Genomic DNA, 16099 nt, shown 5'->3' with positions numbered 1-16099 from the left:
CAGGCTACATTAAAAAGGAAACTTAAAGAAGGAACATAAAAATGTGTTAACCAAAGGGTTTGTTATTATCTATCCTGCTTACTTGAAAGCAACCTCTTTTTCATGGAAAATACACAATTTGGATAATCAGAGTTGACTATGGTGATAAGTTTTAAAGTTCTAGCATGCTCCAGAGCTACTTCACCTGTTCCATCACCCAACACATCCTATGGCATACTCCTAGTCTAAAGCTCTTGTTTTCCTGTTATTTTCCTCTTTCCCTTTTGGTAGTATTTCCCAGCTGGTTATTCTCTGCCCAAAACAATACTGGGACAACTTCTTCCTCCAACTCTTTTTCTATACTCTCTGCTGGCCAAGTCATCTAATTTAAATACCTTTACATCACTTTAGCACACATTTTTCTCTTAGCACTTTTTTATTTCCTTGTTTCCCCCACTGTTTGATGCAATATTATTCTTATTGTGTGATGTGTCATTTTGCTGTTCCAAAGTTAGTTTTGTCTGTTTGATCTCTTTCTAAATTGATCCTTGCATACATCTTACTTGGGTGTGAATAGCTATTGCCCATGGTAATTCTTTTGACTGCAAAATTAATTTTTCCACACTTAATAAGCTAACAAAATTTTTATTTAACTAGAATCGCATCGTCTGAATAGAGCTCTCTATAGTGATAGAAATGTTCTACACTTGCACTGTCTGATACAAGAGTCAATAGCCACACGTGACTGCTGAGCACTTGAAATGTGGCTAGTGCACCTGAGTAACTGAATTTTAAATTTTATTTCATTTTAATTTAAATAGCCCTATGTGGCTAGTGGCTACCCTATTGGACTGTGCAGATAGAACATCATGTTCAGACTTTTTAGGTTATAAGTAACAGAAACCAGTTTACACTAGCTTAAGGGGGAAAAAGACATTTATTTTATCATTAACTCTCTAAGATGTGGTGGATCTGATATTAAACATTTTTGGATCCTTGGGTACAAAAAAGGACTCTTCTGGCTTTATTCCATTGTTCTGCTTCTCTTGGGTCTTATGGATTTGGGCCATGTGGCAGGAACATGATCACTGATAACTGTAAATTCACATCCTGCCTGTACTGTGACCCCAGGGAAAGGAAAAGTTCTAGAGAAAGACACTGATTGGCCCAACTTGGATCATGTGTCCATCTTGAACTATTCACTGTGGACAAAGAGATAGGCTATTATGATTGGCCAGACCTAGGTCATATGCCTACTGTGAGAGTAAGTGGGGAGTGGGTCATGTTTTTGACAGCCCAACCAGAACAATTTGGAATGAAGGAGGTTTTCCAAGGGAAGGAAGGATGCTACGTAGGTAAAAACAATAGCTAATTTTTTTTTAATATATACATTTATTTATTTATTTACTTTTGGCTGCGTGGGTCTTCGTTTCTGTGCGTGGGCTTTCTCAAGTTTCGGTGAGAGGGAGCTACTCTTCATTGCAGTGTGCAGGCTTCTCATTGTGGTGGCTTCTCTTGTTGTGGATCACAGGCTCTAGGTGCGCTGGCTTCAGTAGTTGTGGGACTTGGGCTCAGTAGTTGTGGCTCGTGGATCTAGAGCGCAGCCTCAGTAGTTGTGGCACAACGGCTTAGTTGCTCCACGGCATGTGGGATCTTCCCAGACCAGGGTTTGAACGCAGGCGGATTCTTAACCACTGCACCACCAGGGAGGTCCCAATAGCTAAATTTTTATATATTAACAATAATTAACTTTTATAGTTCAGGGATTTCCCTGGTGGCGCAGTGGTTAAGAATCCGCCTGCCTATGCAGGGTGACACGGCTTCGATCCCTGCTCCGGGAAGATCCCATATGCCGTGGAGCAGCTAAAGCCCTGTGCTACAACTACTGAGCCTGTGCTCTAGAGCCTGCAAGCCACAACTACTGAGCCCGTATGCCACAACTACTGAAGCCTGTGCGCCTAGAACCCATGCCTCACAACAAGAGAAGCCACTGCAATGAGAAGCCCACACACCGCAACGAAGAGTAGCCCCGCTCACAGCAACTAGAGAAACCCTGTGAGCAGCAACGAAGACCCAATGCAGACATAAATAAATAAATAAATAAATAATTTTAAATTAACTTTTATAGTTCAATTCTGTAGTTTAAGTCCAAACTCTTTGAGTTTTAAGTACTTGAAATCCATCTCAGGATAGTTTGCTGTATTATTTTAATCTGGATTTTTTAAAAAAATTTATTTATTTTTAGCTGCATTGGGCCTTCGTTGCTGCTCGTGGGCTTTCTCTAGTTGTGGTACGTGGGCTCCTCATTGCGGTGGCTTCTTGTTGTGGAGCACGGGCTCTAGGTGTGTGGGCTTCAGTCGTTGTGGCACGTGGTCTCAGTAGTTGTGGCTCGTGGGCTCTAGAGCGCAGGCTCAGTAGTTGTGGCGCATGGGCTTAGTTGTTCCGCTGCATGTGAGATCTTCCCAGACCAGGGATCGAACCCATGTAACCCTGCATTAGCAGGTGGATTCTTAACCACTGCTCCACCAGGGAAGCCCTCAAGATAGTTTAAGAAAAGTTTATTAAAAAGAATTTATTTCTTCTCATAACTAAAGAGTGTAGAGGTTATATGCCTTCAAACATAACTGATTCCAGTTGCTCAAGCAATAATTTGTCTCTCTTATCTCCATTTCTTGGGTCTACTTTCATCGATGTTAGCTTTGTTCTCAGGCACACCTTCTCCACATAAAGATGGACCTCTGATAACATCAAAAGTATATGATCCGTTCAGCTGAGGATTTCAGACAACATCACCTGTGGTCCATATTGTTATGCTTAAAAGGTCATGTGCTTTCTCTGTGGCCAGGGAGGCAAAGCCAAATGATTGACAGTCCCATCAGAATGACCCAGAGCCCTATCTGAATTACAAGGGGTAGTAAAAAGGCAATAAGAATAGAATACAGAACAGACAAAACAGTAACAGATTTTTTCTTTTTTTTTCCCCCATTCACATCCTGCTTTTCACATGAGTCTTTATTAAAAAAAAGTTTTCTGACATGGATTTAATTTACTTTTTTTTGATATGCTTCTTTGTTTTGATTTGTCGTACAATGAAGATGAAATAAAGGATCTTTCACCATTTTGTTATTCACAGATTAGTGGAATTGACGTTTGAGGTGGAAAGGGAAATTTTATAATCGTTATATAGTATGTATAGTATATTATATAAGTGATTAGAGGCAAAAGGAACTAGGGAAAGAATAAAGAAAATGACCCTCAGGAAATAAAAAGAATGTTTAAAATCCTCTTCTGATTTTTTCATGACTCAGTTTTCTTTGAATAACTGCATTGATATAATTCTTCAACCCATTACTGATTAGCATGTATTTCCCTTGCCTAAACATATTCTCAATCTCTGAAAAATTCAATGATTATGTCACAGCAAAACTTTAGAAACAATCTCAGTATCCACTAGTAGGGTCAAGGGGATGAAAAAAAATTTTTTTCTTCTATCCTTTTAGGTTCTCAGCTGGACTCTGTAATAAAAAAAGAGATTAACAAGAGAAAAACAGAAGTTTATTAATATGTATGTGTCATAGGAGAAACTCAGGGATAAGTTTTTCAAAGGCATGGCTAGAACTTGAGTTTATATAGCATCTTAAACAAATATACAAAACAAACAAAAAAAACCAATAAATTTTCAGAGAAGTAACAAGACAAAGGAAAAGGACTTTGAGTGTCCAGGGTGGCAAATTGTGGAAAGGTAAATATATAGGGGATTAATGGAAGATAAAGGCTAGTCAGTAGTTTGTTATGTAGAGTCCTTTGGTGCTGACAAGGGTCAAGGGTTGCTGTTGATTAATTTTTGTATAATTTAAGTCTTATTTTTAGGCAGATAGGGGAAGGACAGAGAGCTTTTCTTGTATCTGCTGCTTCTCAATTGCATTCACTTCAAAATAATCCTTATGCCAAAATGGCATATTTTGCAGGGGCAAACTATGTTCCCCTTCAAGGGGAATGGTTCAATTTTAAAAATTAAATTGTTGTATAGCTACTCAGTGGAGTATTTTAAAACCTTTTAAAATAATAATTACAGAATAGGATCAGTGGATTATATCAATGTCAATATCATGGTTATGATATTGTACTGTAGTTTTGCAAGAGGTTACCATTGGGGAATCTGGGTAAAGCCTGCACAGATCTCTGTATTATTTCTTACAACTGCATGTGAATCTACAGTTATCTCAAAAAATTTAATGGAAAAAAATTTTAATCATAATCATAAATACAGCGTATTAACATGCAATACTTAGTTTTACTTATGTGAAAAAATCAGCTTAAAATCTGAAGGGACACTATATTATAACTCTAATTAGATTATGCATAGGAAGAAAAGAGGAGAGAAAATACACCAAATGATCACAATGGTTTTATCTAAGTTGTTGGATTTTTAGACGATTTTTCTTTTCTTCTTTATATTTTTCATCATTTTGTAAGTGTCCTACTATGACTACATACTATAACTTTTCTAATCATCAAAAAACTGTAAGTTATCTTTTAAAAATACATTTAAAAATCTTGCTTTCTCAGCATGCCAATGTGAAGGAAAAGATAACCGAATTCCATTACTGAAGGAAGTTTTTGAGGCCTTTCCTAACACTCCTATTAACATCGATATCAAAGTCAACAACAATTTGCTGATTAAGAAGGTACTTAAGGCATTGTGTCCTCTGAGTGTGTTGCATCCGATTTCATCCAAACTAAATAAGCCTAGAGTAGGTGCCTGCATAGATTGATAATGTTCAAGGAAATGTGATACTCTAGGGATCAGTATTGTTTCAAATACTGCCCTGGTAGAAGACATCACTGTACTGTAGGAAAGCCTGTTTCAGAGTGACTTGTCATGTCGCAGGCATGGATAAAAGTGAGCTTCTGTGAACCCATCGCTCTGGCATTTACCTAATTAACTTCTTCTAGTTTCACTTGTTTCACTTGTACTTAGTTTATAGCAAATTACTAAACAGTTGTCTTCTATTAAATAAATCATATAATGGTAAAATGTAATTTCTTGTACTTTATAAAATAATCTGAATTTGTGTATCAGTTCTTCCAAAATTTTATAGTATGCACTGGCAGATAGTCAGTTGTAATCCATTGTTTAAGTGAAATCATGTAAGTGGATTTACAAATAGGCACATGCATAAAATTTTGAATTTTCACATGTAGGTTTCAGAGTTGGTGAAGCAGTACAGACGAGAACACATAACAGTGTGGGGTAATGCCAGTTATGAAATTGTAGAAAAGTGCTACAAAGAGGTAAGCTTCATAAATGATACAGAATGATCTATTTTTGTTGCTGTTGTATATCTTTAAATGTTAAGTAAATACAGTAATAATTTTTTTTTAATATCTTTATTTCATAGCCTTGATGCAAAGGCAGACGGTACTGGATGGAAGCAACTAACCAGAAATTTATGAATAAAGATGATGAATTTATAGATAATGGATTTAGTAGAGATAGTGGACCTTGCAATTTAAGTTCAATATAATTGGACTGGCTCACAGAATTATTATTTTCACATGGTAATATTAGTTGTTTGCCAACATTTTATTAATTTTATTATGTATATTATAAAACAAAATATGATTTCTACTTTTTAGTGTCTAGTTTTTGTTAGTTAATCAAAATTTTTTGTGTAATTTTGAATTAACGAAAGTATTTAATCCTTCCACTCTATAGCTCAAGCTTTCTTTACCGTACCTCCCAAATAGAATTAATCAAATTAAGCCAGGATCATGATTATCAGGTAGTATATAAAAGTAGGGCCATCCACCAACTGAAATTTTTCTGTTTGAAGAAAATATATCTATAAAAAATTAAGTTGATATAGTTTGAAATGGTACACTAAGCCTCTATAAGCAAATTTAGCTGTATAATCAGCTAAGAGGATTTGAAATTCAAAGTGTTAAAAAACCTTAAACACTGAAGATTCTCTTTCAGAATACAAGTGATAGTGCAGAGGGAATACCATGACACAAGTAGTAATTCTAAAATACAAAGAATTCTTTTGAGAAGGTGTTCCTTCCTAGCAAAGAAGGCAAAAGCATAGACTCAAGAACCATTACAATTAAAAGTACAATTAAAAGTAATGAGGCTCTCATTAAGGCAAGTACGTTTTATTTATGTGCAGCAGGCTCTGTGAGATCCCAAGGTATCTGTGTACAAAAGGAGAGAACAGAATAATCAATGGGCTGAGTAGCTTCAGGTCTCCAACAATTTAGGACTGAGACTTCCATAGCTAATCATTGTCTGATAGTATTTTCACATGTCATTAAAAGGAAGATAGTATACTGGAGGCTTCATGACCGGCTGATCTTTTTACATCATTCAAAAAATTTTTTCAAATTAAAAAATAGTGATAATAGCAAATGCTAGAGAAGAAGAGGACAAACTGGATCTCACCTGCGTTGCTGGTGGGAATGTAAAATAGAACAGCCACTCTCTTAATTAGTTGGGTAGTTACTTACAAAACTAAGCATACACTTATCATATTAACCAGCAATCTTACTCTTGGGCATTTATCTCAGAAAAATGAAAACTATGCACACAAAAACCTATACATGAATGTTTATAGCAGATTTATTCACAATACCAAAATCCTAGAAATGAGCCAAATGCCCTTCAGTGAGTACGTGGCTGAACAAACTAACACATCCATACAATGTGATACTATTCAGCAGTAACGGGGAATGAATTACTGGCACATGCAACAACCTGGATGGTCCTAGAAGGCATTTTGCTTAGTGAGAAAAATTAAGCTCAAATGGTTATATGATTACATTTATATAACATTCTCAAGACTACAGACATGAAGAGCAGATTCGTGGCTCCCAGAGGACAGGGACTGGGTGTGGGTGCAAATACAAAGAAGTAGCAGGAGGGAGTTTCTGTGTGGTGATGGAACAGTTCTGCACCTTGATTGTGGTGGAGGTTACACAAATCTATACATGGGTTAAAATTGCATCGAACTGTACACATGCACAAATGAGCACAGGTTTTAAAAATGGTGAAAACCGAATAAGGTCTACAGTCTAACTAACAGTAATATATCAATGTCAATTCCTGGTTTTGATACAACTGGCTACATCAAATTTTACCATTTGGGGAAGCTGGGTTAAGGATATACAAGACTCTACTGTATTTTTTTTTTTTTTTTTTTTTTTTTTTTTTTTTGCGGTATGCGGGCCTCTCACTGTTGTGGCCTCTCCCGTTGCGGAGCACAGGCTCCGGATGCGCAGGCTCAGCGGCCATGGCTCACGGGGCCCAGCCGCTCCGCGGCATGTGGGATCCTCCCAGACTGGGGCACGAACCCGTGTTCCCTGCATCGGCAGGCGGACTCTCAACCACTGCGCCACCAGGGAAGCCCTCTACTGTATTTTTATAACTTCCTGTGACTCTATAATTATTTCAAAATTAAAAGTAAGTTCACTTTTGGTCCAGAATCACAGAACTTTTCCCTTGATTCACATATTTTTCTAGAAGCCTCTGGCTTTCTGTCATTTTAGAATTTAAAAACTCCAAAATTTTCAGCAGCAATTTTCAAACACCGCAGTAAGAATGTCTCAACAATAATTGTCATTCGTATTATGAACATGCTATATAATTAAGTCATGTATCTTTTACAATTCTTAAAGTATGATTTATGAGAATTTCATATTAGCTCTTTAATTCCCAGATGGTAGAAACTAAAAATATAAAAATAAAAGAAAGTGGGGGACACAGTGGTGCTGGGAAAAATATGTGGCACTTATTCTCATCTAATGACATTTTATTCGCTCATACTTAATGCAGTTGTTTTTATCCTTGGCTGTGTATTGGAATTACCGGAATTGTTTCAAAAAATACTAATGCCTGGGTGCCATTCCAGATATTCTAACTGAATACAGGGACAACCAGTTATTATGCCAGCGGTATGCCAGCATACCGCTCCTAGCCCTCTCCTACCAGTGACCTTGCATGGCTCTCCAGAGGTACCAGTTACTGTTTTTAGTTCTCTGGTTCCAAAGTTGCATAAGTTGTGAGGGTCAGCCCCTAGCCCTATTTCCTCCTATGAGCTCTGTTATTCTTAGTGTATGAATTTGCATAAATCAAAGTTTTTTCAGGGACTTGTATACTGTGTTGCAGCTGGAACACCTGTATATAAATAAACTGAAAATATTACAAAGCAGCATGTGAACTTAGGAGCAAAAGAAGTCCTCAAACTTATTTACTCCATTTTTTAAAAATAAAGAAGTAGGTAATTTAGAGCTAATATTGAAAATAAATTATGTTTTTGCATGATTTTTTCAATATATTACTTTTATTCAGAAATATTCAAATTTATTATAATGTTTATTTGTTTTAAAGACAGACATAGGAGGAGCTGGAGGAGGTGGGTATGGGGAGCTCTTTACTGGGTACAGAGTTTCAGTTTTGCAAGATGAAAAGAGTTCACATATATATGAAGCTTGCAGTTGAAGGGTTTGGGGATCTTGAACACATTTTGTAATAGAAACTTAGAAGGGTGGTTAGATTCTTAGACTAGTTTACAAAGTCCTATTTACATTTGAAAATATGTATATGTAGCTGAAAGGTGACATATTTTCAACACCATTAATATATATCTATATTCATATCTGTATCATATACTGTTTAAAAATTTATTATATATATGGTTATTGAATATGTAGAAGGTTACTGAATATTTTATTTCTTTATCTTGTTCCAATTAAATTTGGTATGTTTAATCTCTACTGATAAGGACAAGCAGTAACAGACAGAAATGGTATTGCAAAAGCAGAGAGTAGGGAATAGAGAAACTTGAGTATCAATTAATACTATAGGCCTCCAAGATAGATCCTGAGCCATTTGTCAAGGACTAGTCATTTCTAAGTGTGGTGTGTTAGAAATGGATGTTGATAATTCAGGGAGTACTTTTAACAGATGTCAAGACACAGTCTTGGGAAATTTTGAAGGTTGTGAAATAAACCTCTTTATTTGAACAATATTTGAACAATATTGTTTGTGTCTTTTAGAATTCAGAAATTCCTATACTCTTCAGTTTACAACGTGTTCTGCTCATTCTTGGCCTGTTCTTCACTGGCCTCTTGCCCTTTGTGCCCATTCGAGAACAGTTTTTTGAAATCCCAATGCCTTCTATCATACTGAAGTAAGTGGTTCCCCTGTTTTCATCAATTCTCAATTACAGGAAACCTAAGACGAAGACTTGTTGATATCAGTGATAAAGAATAGATTGCTCTAGTTATTTCCATATTTGATATAATTAAGATTCATTCTCTAAAATGAATAATAAAGGTTTTAAAGTATTTACCTGACCCATTTCAGGTAACAATGACTTTCAGTGCCTGTGTACTCAGAAGTCAGGTAAAAAGAATTGAGCTTAATCATTGAAACATCTAATAGCAATTGCCCTCCACCTTCCCTTACTTCCTTCTGCTTGATTGACAACTATACCCAGCTGAAATTCCATTAAGCTCCAAATTCACCACTAGTATTAAATCACCACCACCACCACCACAACAACAATGCAGAAAAACCTCTGGAGATGGGAGGAAGAAAAGGATAGAGTTAGTTTTTATAAAACTAACATATTTATGTAATTCCATATTTATGTAATTTCTCTGCTGGGTATAAAGCCTTGCTTTTCACACACTAATTTACTACAAAGATAAAAATATATAAAACACTTAGCATTGCCTGGCAAATAATAAGCAGTCAATAAATGATAACTTTTATTGTTAAATTATCTTTATCATTATTATTAGAGAGCTTCATCTCACAATCCCCTACCCTTATAATGTCATTCCTAGCTATACATTGCTAATAATAACCGAGCCATGACAAAGGAATTCAGAGCTTCTGAGGAGATCATTTAAATGTGACTTCACCTGCATGAAAACTCTTTTCATCCCCACAGAACTTCAAAAAAAATCAAGCTGAACATTAGTGCATAAGTCATTAGGAAATATCATTAAGAGAAACAAGTTGATCAGTACCCCTGTACTCAGCATCTATGTTTCATGCTTGTCTTCCAGTTTGAGTTTGTTAGTTATGAGTATGTTTATTTTATCTATTCCCAATTACATTTACTAGCAGTGTTTGTAGCTGTTTCTGAAACGAAACAGCAGAAATCATTCTTGTCTACAAACAAACCATTTTTGTTTGTTAGATTAAAATAATTCCTAACCATTTATTCCTAAAGTACTTAGCTTTCCTCTGGTCAAGAGTGTACTGTTGTGCTCTCTAGATCATCTCCATGTGTTCCTTTTAGAAGCAAATATTATTAAAAAATAGACATATGAACAAACTTCATAGAATTAATTTTTTTCTCTAAAAAATGATTATGGATTAAGACACTGGTAGGATATTATGTGTTTGTATATTTTATTATTTTTTTTTTAAATTTATTTTTGGCTGCATTGGGTCTTCGTTGCTGCGCACAGGCTTTCTCTAGTTTCGGCAAGCGGGGGCTACTCTTCGTTGCAGTGTGCGGGCTTCTCATTGCAGTGGCTTCTCTTGTTGCGGAGCACAAGTCCTAGAGTGCGTGGGCTTCAGTAGTTGTGGCTTGGGGTCTCGGTAGTTGTGGCTCGCGGCTCTAGAGCACAGGCTTAGTAGTTGTGGTTCACGGGCTTAGTTGCTCTGCAGCATGTGGGATCTTCCTGGACCAGGGATAGAGCCCGTGTTCCCTGCATTGGCAGGCAGATTCTTAACCACTGCGCCACCAGGGAAGTCCTTATTATTTTTTTTAATGAAAGACGGTACTTCCTAAGACAACATAATCATTTGTTGTCAATAACTAGTATTTTGAGTTATTAAATTCTTGGGATTCCTGAAATTGCAATCAGGACTTTCTACCTGGGCTAGAGTTAGTGGGAAAAGAGGAGTTTATTTAGAGAGCTTCAAATAAAAACTGAATTCAGAGAAAAAGACAAAAAATGAATTTAGTGGACTTCCCTGGTGGCGCAGTGGTTGAGAGTCTGCCTGCCAATGCAAGGGACATGGGTTCGATCCCTGGCCCAGGAAGATCCCACATGTCACGGAGCAACTAGGCCTGTGCACCACAGCCGCTGAGCCTGTGCTCTAGAGCCCGTGAGCCACAACTATTAAGCCCACGTGCCACAACTACTGAAGCCTGCGCGCCTAGAGCCTGTGCTCTGCAACAAGAGAAGCCATGACAACGAGAGGCCGCGCACCGCAACGAGGAGTAGCCCCTGCTCGCCGCAACTAGAGAAAGCCTGCGAGCAGCAACGAAGACCCAACCCAGCCAACAATAAAAATAAATAAATTTATTTTTTAAAAAATGAATTTAGTGTAGATAGGAGGAGTTAGAAAGGAAATAAGAAATGAAGATCTGGGGAGAATAAAAATCACTCTGTGCTGTTTAACTTAGAAAGAAGCTGAGGAATCTTCATAGTAGAGAGACTGACTAATCAGAGATGTCTCTGGACACAACCCAGAGTTAATGACACAGGTGCTGCTCTAGGCATCAAAGAGGTTGAAGAAGGAGCTCAGCTTAGGTCTAAAAGTCATGTATACTCTTTCAGTAGGAGAGATATTTTAAAAGGACAGGGCCTAGGTCTTAAAACATTGAAAGTGAAAGAAAAAAAATGCCTTTAGGGTTTTTTTAGTCTCATTTTTACCCCAAATATCTTTTAATCCATAGTAAATTTTGGTTGTGTGTTTAAATCTACTACATAACAAAATTACAGCAGACAAAGCAAAAGAAAGAGGCTTCACCAGAAAAGAGAAGAGACATGAGTTCTGGGCACCCAGGGTCTCTGGAAAGATAACTTATTAATTTTAACCTTTGAATTGTAGCAAAAAATTAGCTTGAAATCAATGAAAATAGAAAACCCAAATGGGCTTTGTTTGAACTTATTTTTGCCCTTTTCCAAATATTTTTTAAACATATACTAAGTGCAGACAAGGCACTCTTTTTGTTTTTGTACTTGTTTTATTTTATCACACTGATATATTCCTGTGTTTCTAATTTATGATTTAAATTTTTTTTTGCCTCAGGCTAAAAGAACCACACACCATGTCCAGAAGTCAAAAGTTTCTCATCTGGCTTTCTGATATGTAAGAATTTTAGTTTCTTGATATACAAATTATTGTTTTAACTCTATTAAATACGATGCTTATAGTTTAGAGCAGGCTTTCTACATGTAATTTGTAACAGGGATGTGTTGAACATCTACTATACAAACGGATGATGTATGAATCATTTAGAACTAGCTTAATTGCTAGTCACAAAACCTTAAGAAGAATTGAGAGATAATCTCATCAAACTCAGGAGAAAACTGAGCACCCACCTACCCGAAGTTAGATGATTTACAGTACTTGGCGTTATGTAGCTGGTTAGTAGCAGAGCCGGGATATATACCCATCACCTCTACTTAGTCACTCTTTCCATGAGCCTGCAGTCAAAAATACAGTGAAACGAAGTGTGTATAGCAATGCAATATATGTAAGAGTATATATTGACTAATGGCACATCTCTCAGGAAAATCTGCAGCGAGACTTAACAGCAAAAAGGAAGCCCTGTCTATATGGTGGGCATCTACTTTAGATAAAATGCGTTAAATTCTAAGACGTGTTGAGTTTAATGTTAGGTAAACCCCACAAAGTTATTGTGCTATACTTTGCTTTAAAGTGGAACCTTGAATGCTTAAGTAATAGTCATAAATCACAACCTTTTATCACTAGCTCCTCTTTCATAGAGTTGGAAAACTAGTTGTATCTTTTCTCTGTGCCACAGGGTTTCTTCTTTTCTGCTGTATTCCTGATTTAATTTCTAGTTTTTAAGGATGCATTTTTAATTGGTGTTAAATGCATATGATTTTTAGTTTCTGTTACTTAATCATTCTAATAGACATAAACAGAATAGAAATAGTATGTGTAGCTTTTCAGTACAGTAAGTTCCCATCTTGCTCAAGTGATTTGTATTCTAAAAGTTCATTTTTAAGTTAGTTATTTGGAACTGAAAAAAAATGCTTTTTTTCCCTATATAAAGGATAGTGTAATTAATGGACATCAGGTTTCTTTTTTTGATATACATTTATTTATTTATTTATTTTGGCTGTGTTGTGTCTTTGTTGCTGCACGGGGATTTTCTGTAGTTGTGGTGAGCGGGGGCTACTCTTAGTTGTGGTGGGTGGGCTTCTCATTGTGGTGGCTTCTCTTGTTGCGGAGCACGGGCTCTAGGAACGCAGGCTCCAGTAGTTGTGGCACGCAGGCTCAGTAGTTGTGACCCATGGGCTTAGTTGCTCTGCGACATGTGGGATCTTCCCAGACCAGGGCTCAAACCCGTGTCCTCTGCATTGGCAGGCGGATTCTTAACCACTGCGCCACCAGGGAAGTCCTGGACATTAAGTTTCTAAGATAGCTCACAAAAGACTAATTCATTTTGTAAATGGACTGTGATGTTATAGAATTTGACCCAAGTTCACTGCTTTATTTTAACTTGGAAAGTTAGGAACACCGACTTCCCAGTTATTTCTCACTCTCATTATGATGCCAGCAAGGAAAGTGAGGAAGCCCCTTCTGCACTGAGCTGCTTCAATAAGAATACATCTCCCGGGGATCTAGTGGCAGCAAGGAGTAGAAAGGAGTTTCAGCAGTTAAGATACAAATGCATCCACAGTAGCTATTATTGCTTGAGGCCGTTGGTTATATTGCCAAAACGTTGGGATTAAATTCAACTAGGAATTAGAAACTTTAAATTGACTGAGTTAGGACTGAGGACTAATTTTAGTGCTCCTTTAGGGCTAAGGAGTACCTAAATCTGTTGTGCTTTTCTTTTCTAGTCTACTAATGAGAAAAGCTTTGTTCGACCACCTCACTGCCCGAGGCATTCAGGTAAGCTTTTGGAATGATGCATTTTAGAAACAGCGTAGTTTAGCAGTTTAACACAAGTTTAAGGGGCAGGAACTTTTAACTGACTTACTATGGTCCTGACTCTGCTTCTGCTGCTTTACTGGTTCTCATATGAAGACCTTAAGCTCTGCCTTACAGTTAACAAGAAAGTATTGGCATTTCAGAATTCACCTGTGTATTGGTGAGAATAGTTGAAGCCGAGAGGTGGGACGGTCATATTTAATGAGCAAAGTGGACTTTGTTTAAAGGGCTCAACGATTTCTTAAAATTGCAGGTTATTAAAAGGTTATTTTTAAGTGTGCTGAGATTGTAGTGGATAAATGCTGCCATAAAAATAATTTTCTATTTTAACATTTCTTCTCATATTTCTCATGTTTCTAATTTTCAGGTGTACATTTGGGTATTAAATGAAGAGCAGGAATACAAAAGAGCTTTTGATTTGGGAGCAACTGGGGTGATGACAGACTATCCAACAAAACTTAAGGACTTTTTACATAATTTTTCAGAATAGAAAAGGAGGTACTCAGAAGCATTCAAAGAAAACATGAAAAGACTTAAGAAAAAAAATTGTTATTATTTCCCTAAGCCATTTCTGGAATGGTAAAAGGTTTAATCAGTTAAGTGTTTATTACCTCATTTTTAAGCCTGTCTGAGAATGTAGAAACTATATATTGTATATCTATTTTAAACAATATTGCATATTTTACATTTGTAAATAGTTTGTTTAGAAAGAAAACTGGTTATGAGATGTAAGTAGAAGATTATCGATCAAGATTTCTGTATATGATGCAGTATTCTACTATTATAAGTAATTCTGAAATCAAAGACTATTGGATAAATTTGACATTAGTCTTCACTGGAATAAGATCAACTAATCAGTAAGACAGAATTATTGAAGGCCATTACAGCTATCCGAGTTGTCTTCTTATTTCTAGGTACATCTTAGTTAAAGGGGAAAAATACAGTGAAAGGAGAGCTCGGAAATCAGTGATGTAATTATCTGACAAGTTGAACATTGTTAGTAGAAAGCAGACTCAAAGAAATAACTGAAAGTTTATTACATGATCAGAAATAAAATCTGTAGACTAAATTCGAATTTCTTGGTTGCTGTTGTCAATAGGGACATTCTATTTGGAATCTTTTTCAGGTATGTAACAAAGCTACTGTGTCTTTTTTTTTTGTAAACATTAAAATTGGACTTAATTGTAAATTAAGACAAGATGCAAATAGTCACATTTTTGTTTCCTCTAAAGAAATGTACATTTTCCATTGTTGGCAATGACTAACTGTCTGGACCTACATCTAGATTTTAAATAACATCTTGAATCCTAACAATCATATGAAACTGATGAAAGTGCGTATCACTGTGTCTAAAACTTATAGTATAAGCCACCTCCTCCTGATCTTTAAGAATCTATTCTTCTGAGTATTAGTGGAAAGAGAATTTCTCAAAGCATTAGGCATCACTTTCTCAGATTTTCTGACGTGACTTCATGTAAATCTGTTTCTAATCTTTTTGACTTACTTTCGTTATCTCTCTGGGAGGTAAGTATAATCTGGAACATTTGAAGTTTGCCAGCTAACAGCTACAAAGGATGATCATACTCTCCCACCTGGATGACATAAATGACATTTGGTTTTTTTGTTTAAACTGAAATAAAATTTTCAGAAACAAAGTAAGGGTTCTTCATTGATGGTGTTTTTGTTTTGCAGTCATAATTCCAAATATGCTTTATAACTTTTTTTCAGAATTTAATGAGATGGTAAATTGATAGTGTAACTAAATACACCTGAGACTTCTCTCTAGTGTAAGGAAAATAAAATATAGAAACACTTTTATGGTAAAGAAATTGCCGCTTGGTATTTGAGTAAATAACTTGGGCAGGTAATCCATTAAATCCATCATTTTCACTTTCGCTTATAGTAATTTATGATTATAGTTGCTAGAGATCTTTTTGATCATCTTTGATATAATTCTTTTTGCAATTTACCCTTTCCAGCTTTTGCTTTGTTATGATTCAGTTATGATGCAGTTCATATTATAGGGCAAGCATATCTTTTGTGTCAATCAGTAGAAGATAAAGTACCCAGCATGGTAAAGATGTTTAGAAAGTCATGTTTTAAAAGTTTGATGATTTTATAGTCAAGGTGACTTCAATTCATTTAATAAAAGTATAGTATCTATAACAGGAGAGTTATCAGATA

The 16099-nt window shown here is 36.2% G+C and overlaps 1 protein-coding gene and 1 long non-coding RNA gene across 2 annotated transcripts in view; one reads left to right on the top strand and one right to left on the bottom strand.

Moving 5' to 3' along the window:
• GDPD1 (glycerophosphodiester phosphodiesterase domain containing 1) overlaps window positions 1–14413 on the top strand; it is a gene marked incomplete at its 5' end in the record, with an annotated part of 43338 nt that extends 28925 nt beyond the window's left edge. Inside the window, 6 exons of the mRNA XM_082679694.1 lie at window positions 4549–4667; window positions 5185–5274; window positions 9034–9167; window positions 12038–12097; window positions 13825–13876; window positions 14283–14413. Of these exons, the coding sequence (XP_082535820.1) occupies window positions 4549–4667; window positions 5185–5274; window positions 9034–9167; window positions 12038–12097; window positions 13825–13876; window positions 14283–14405 (578 nt within the window). The 3' untranslated portion in view covers window positions 14406–14413. The remainder of the gene's footprint in view (window positions 1–4548; window positions 4668–5184; window positions 5275–9033; window positions 9168–12037; window positions 12098–13824; window positions 13877–14282) is intronic.
• Window positions 5932–16099, bottom strand: part of LOC309838556 — a 57159-nt gene continuing 46991 nt past the window's right edge. Inside the window, exon 4 of the long non-coding RNA XR_014298362.1 lies at window positions 5932–6174. This is a non-coding gene — a long non-coding RNA (uncharacterized lncRNA). The remainder of the gene's footprint in view (window positions 6175–16099) is intronic.

Source organism: Grampus griseus, assembly GCF_964374135.1.
Source record: "Grampus griseus genome assembly, chromosome: 20".
Lineage (NCBI taxonomy): Eukaryota > Metazoa > Chordata > Mammalia > Artiodactyla > Delphinidae > Grampus > Grampus griseus.
This window is presented reverse-complemented; position numbering and strand designations above follow the sequence as displayed.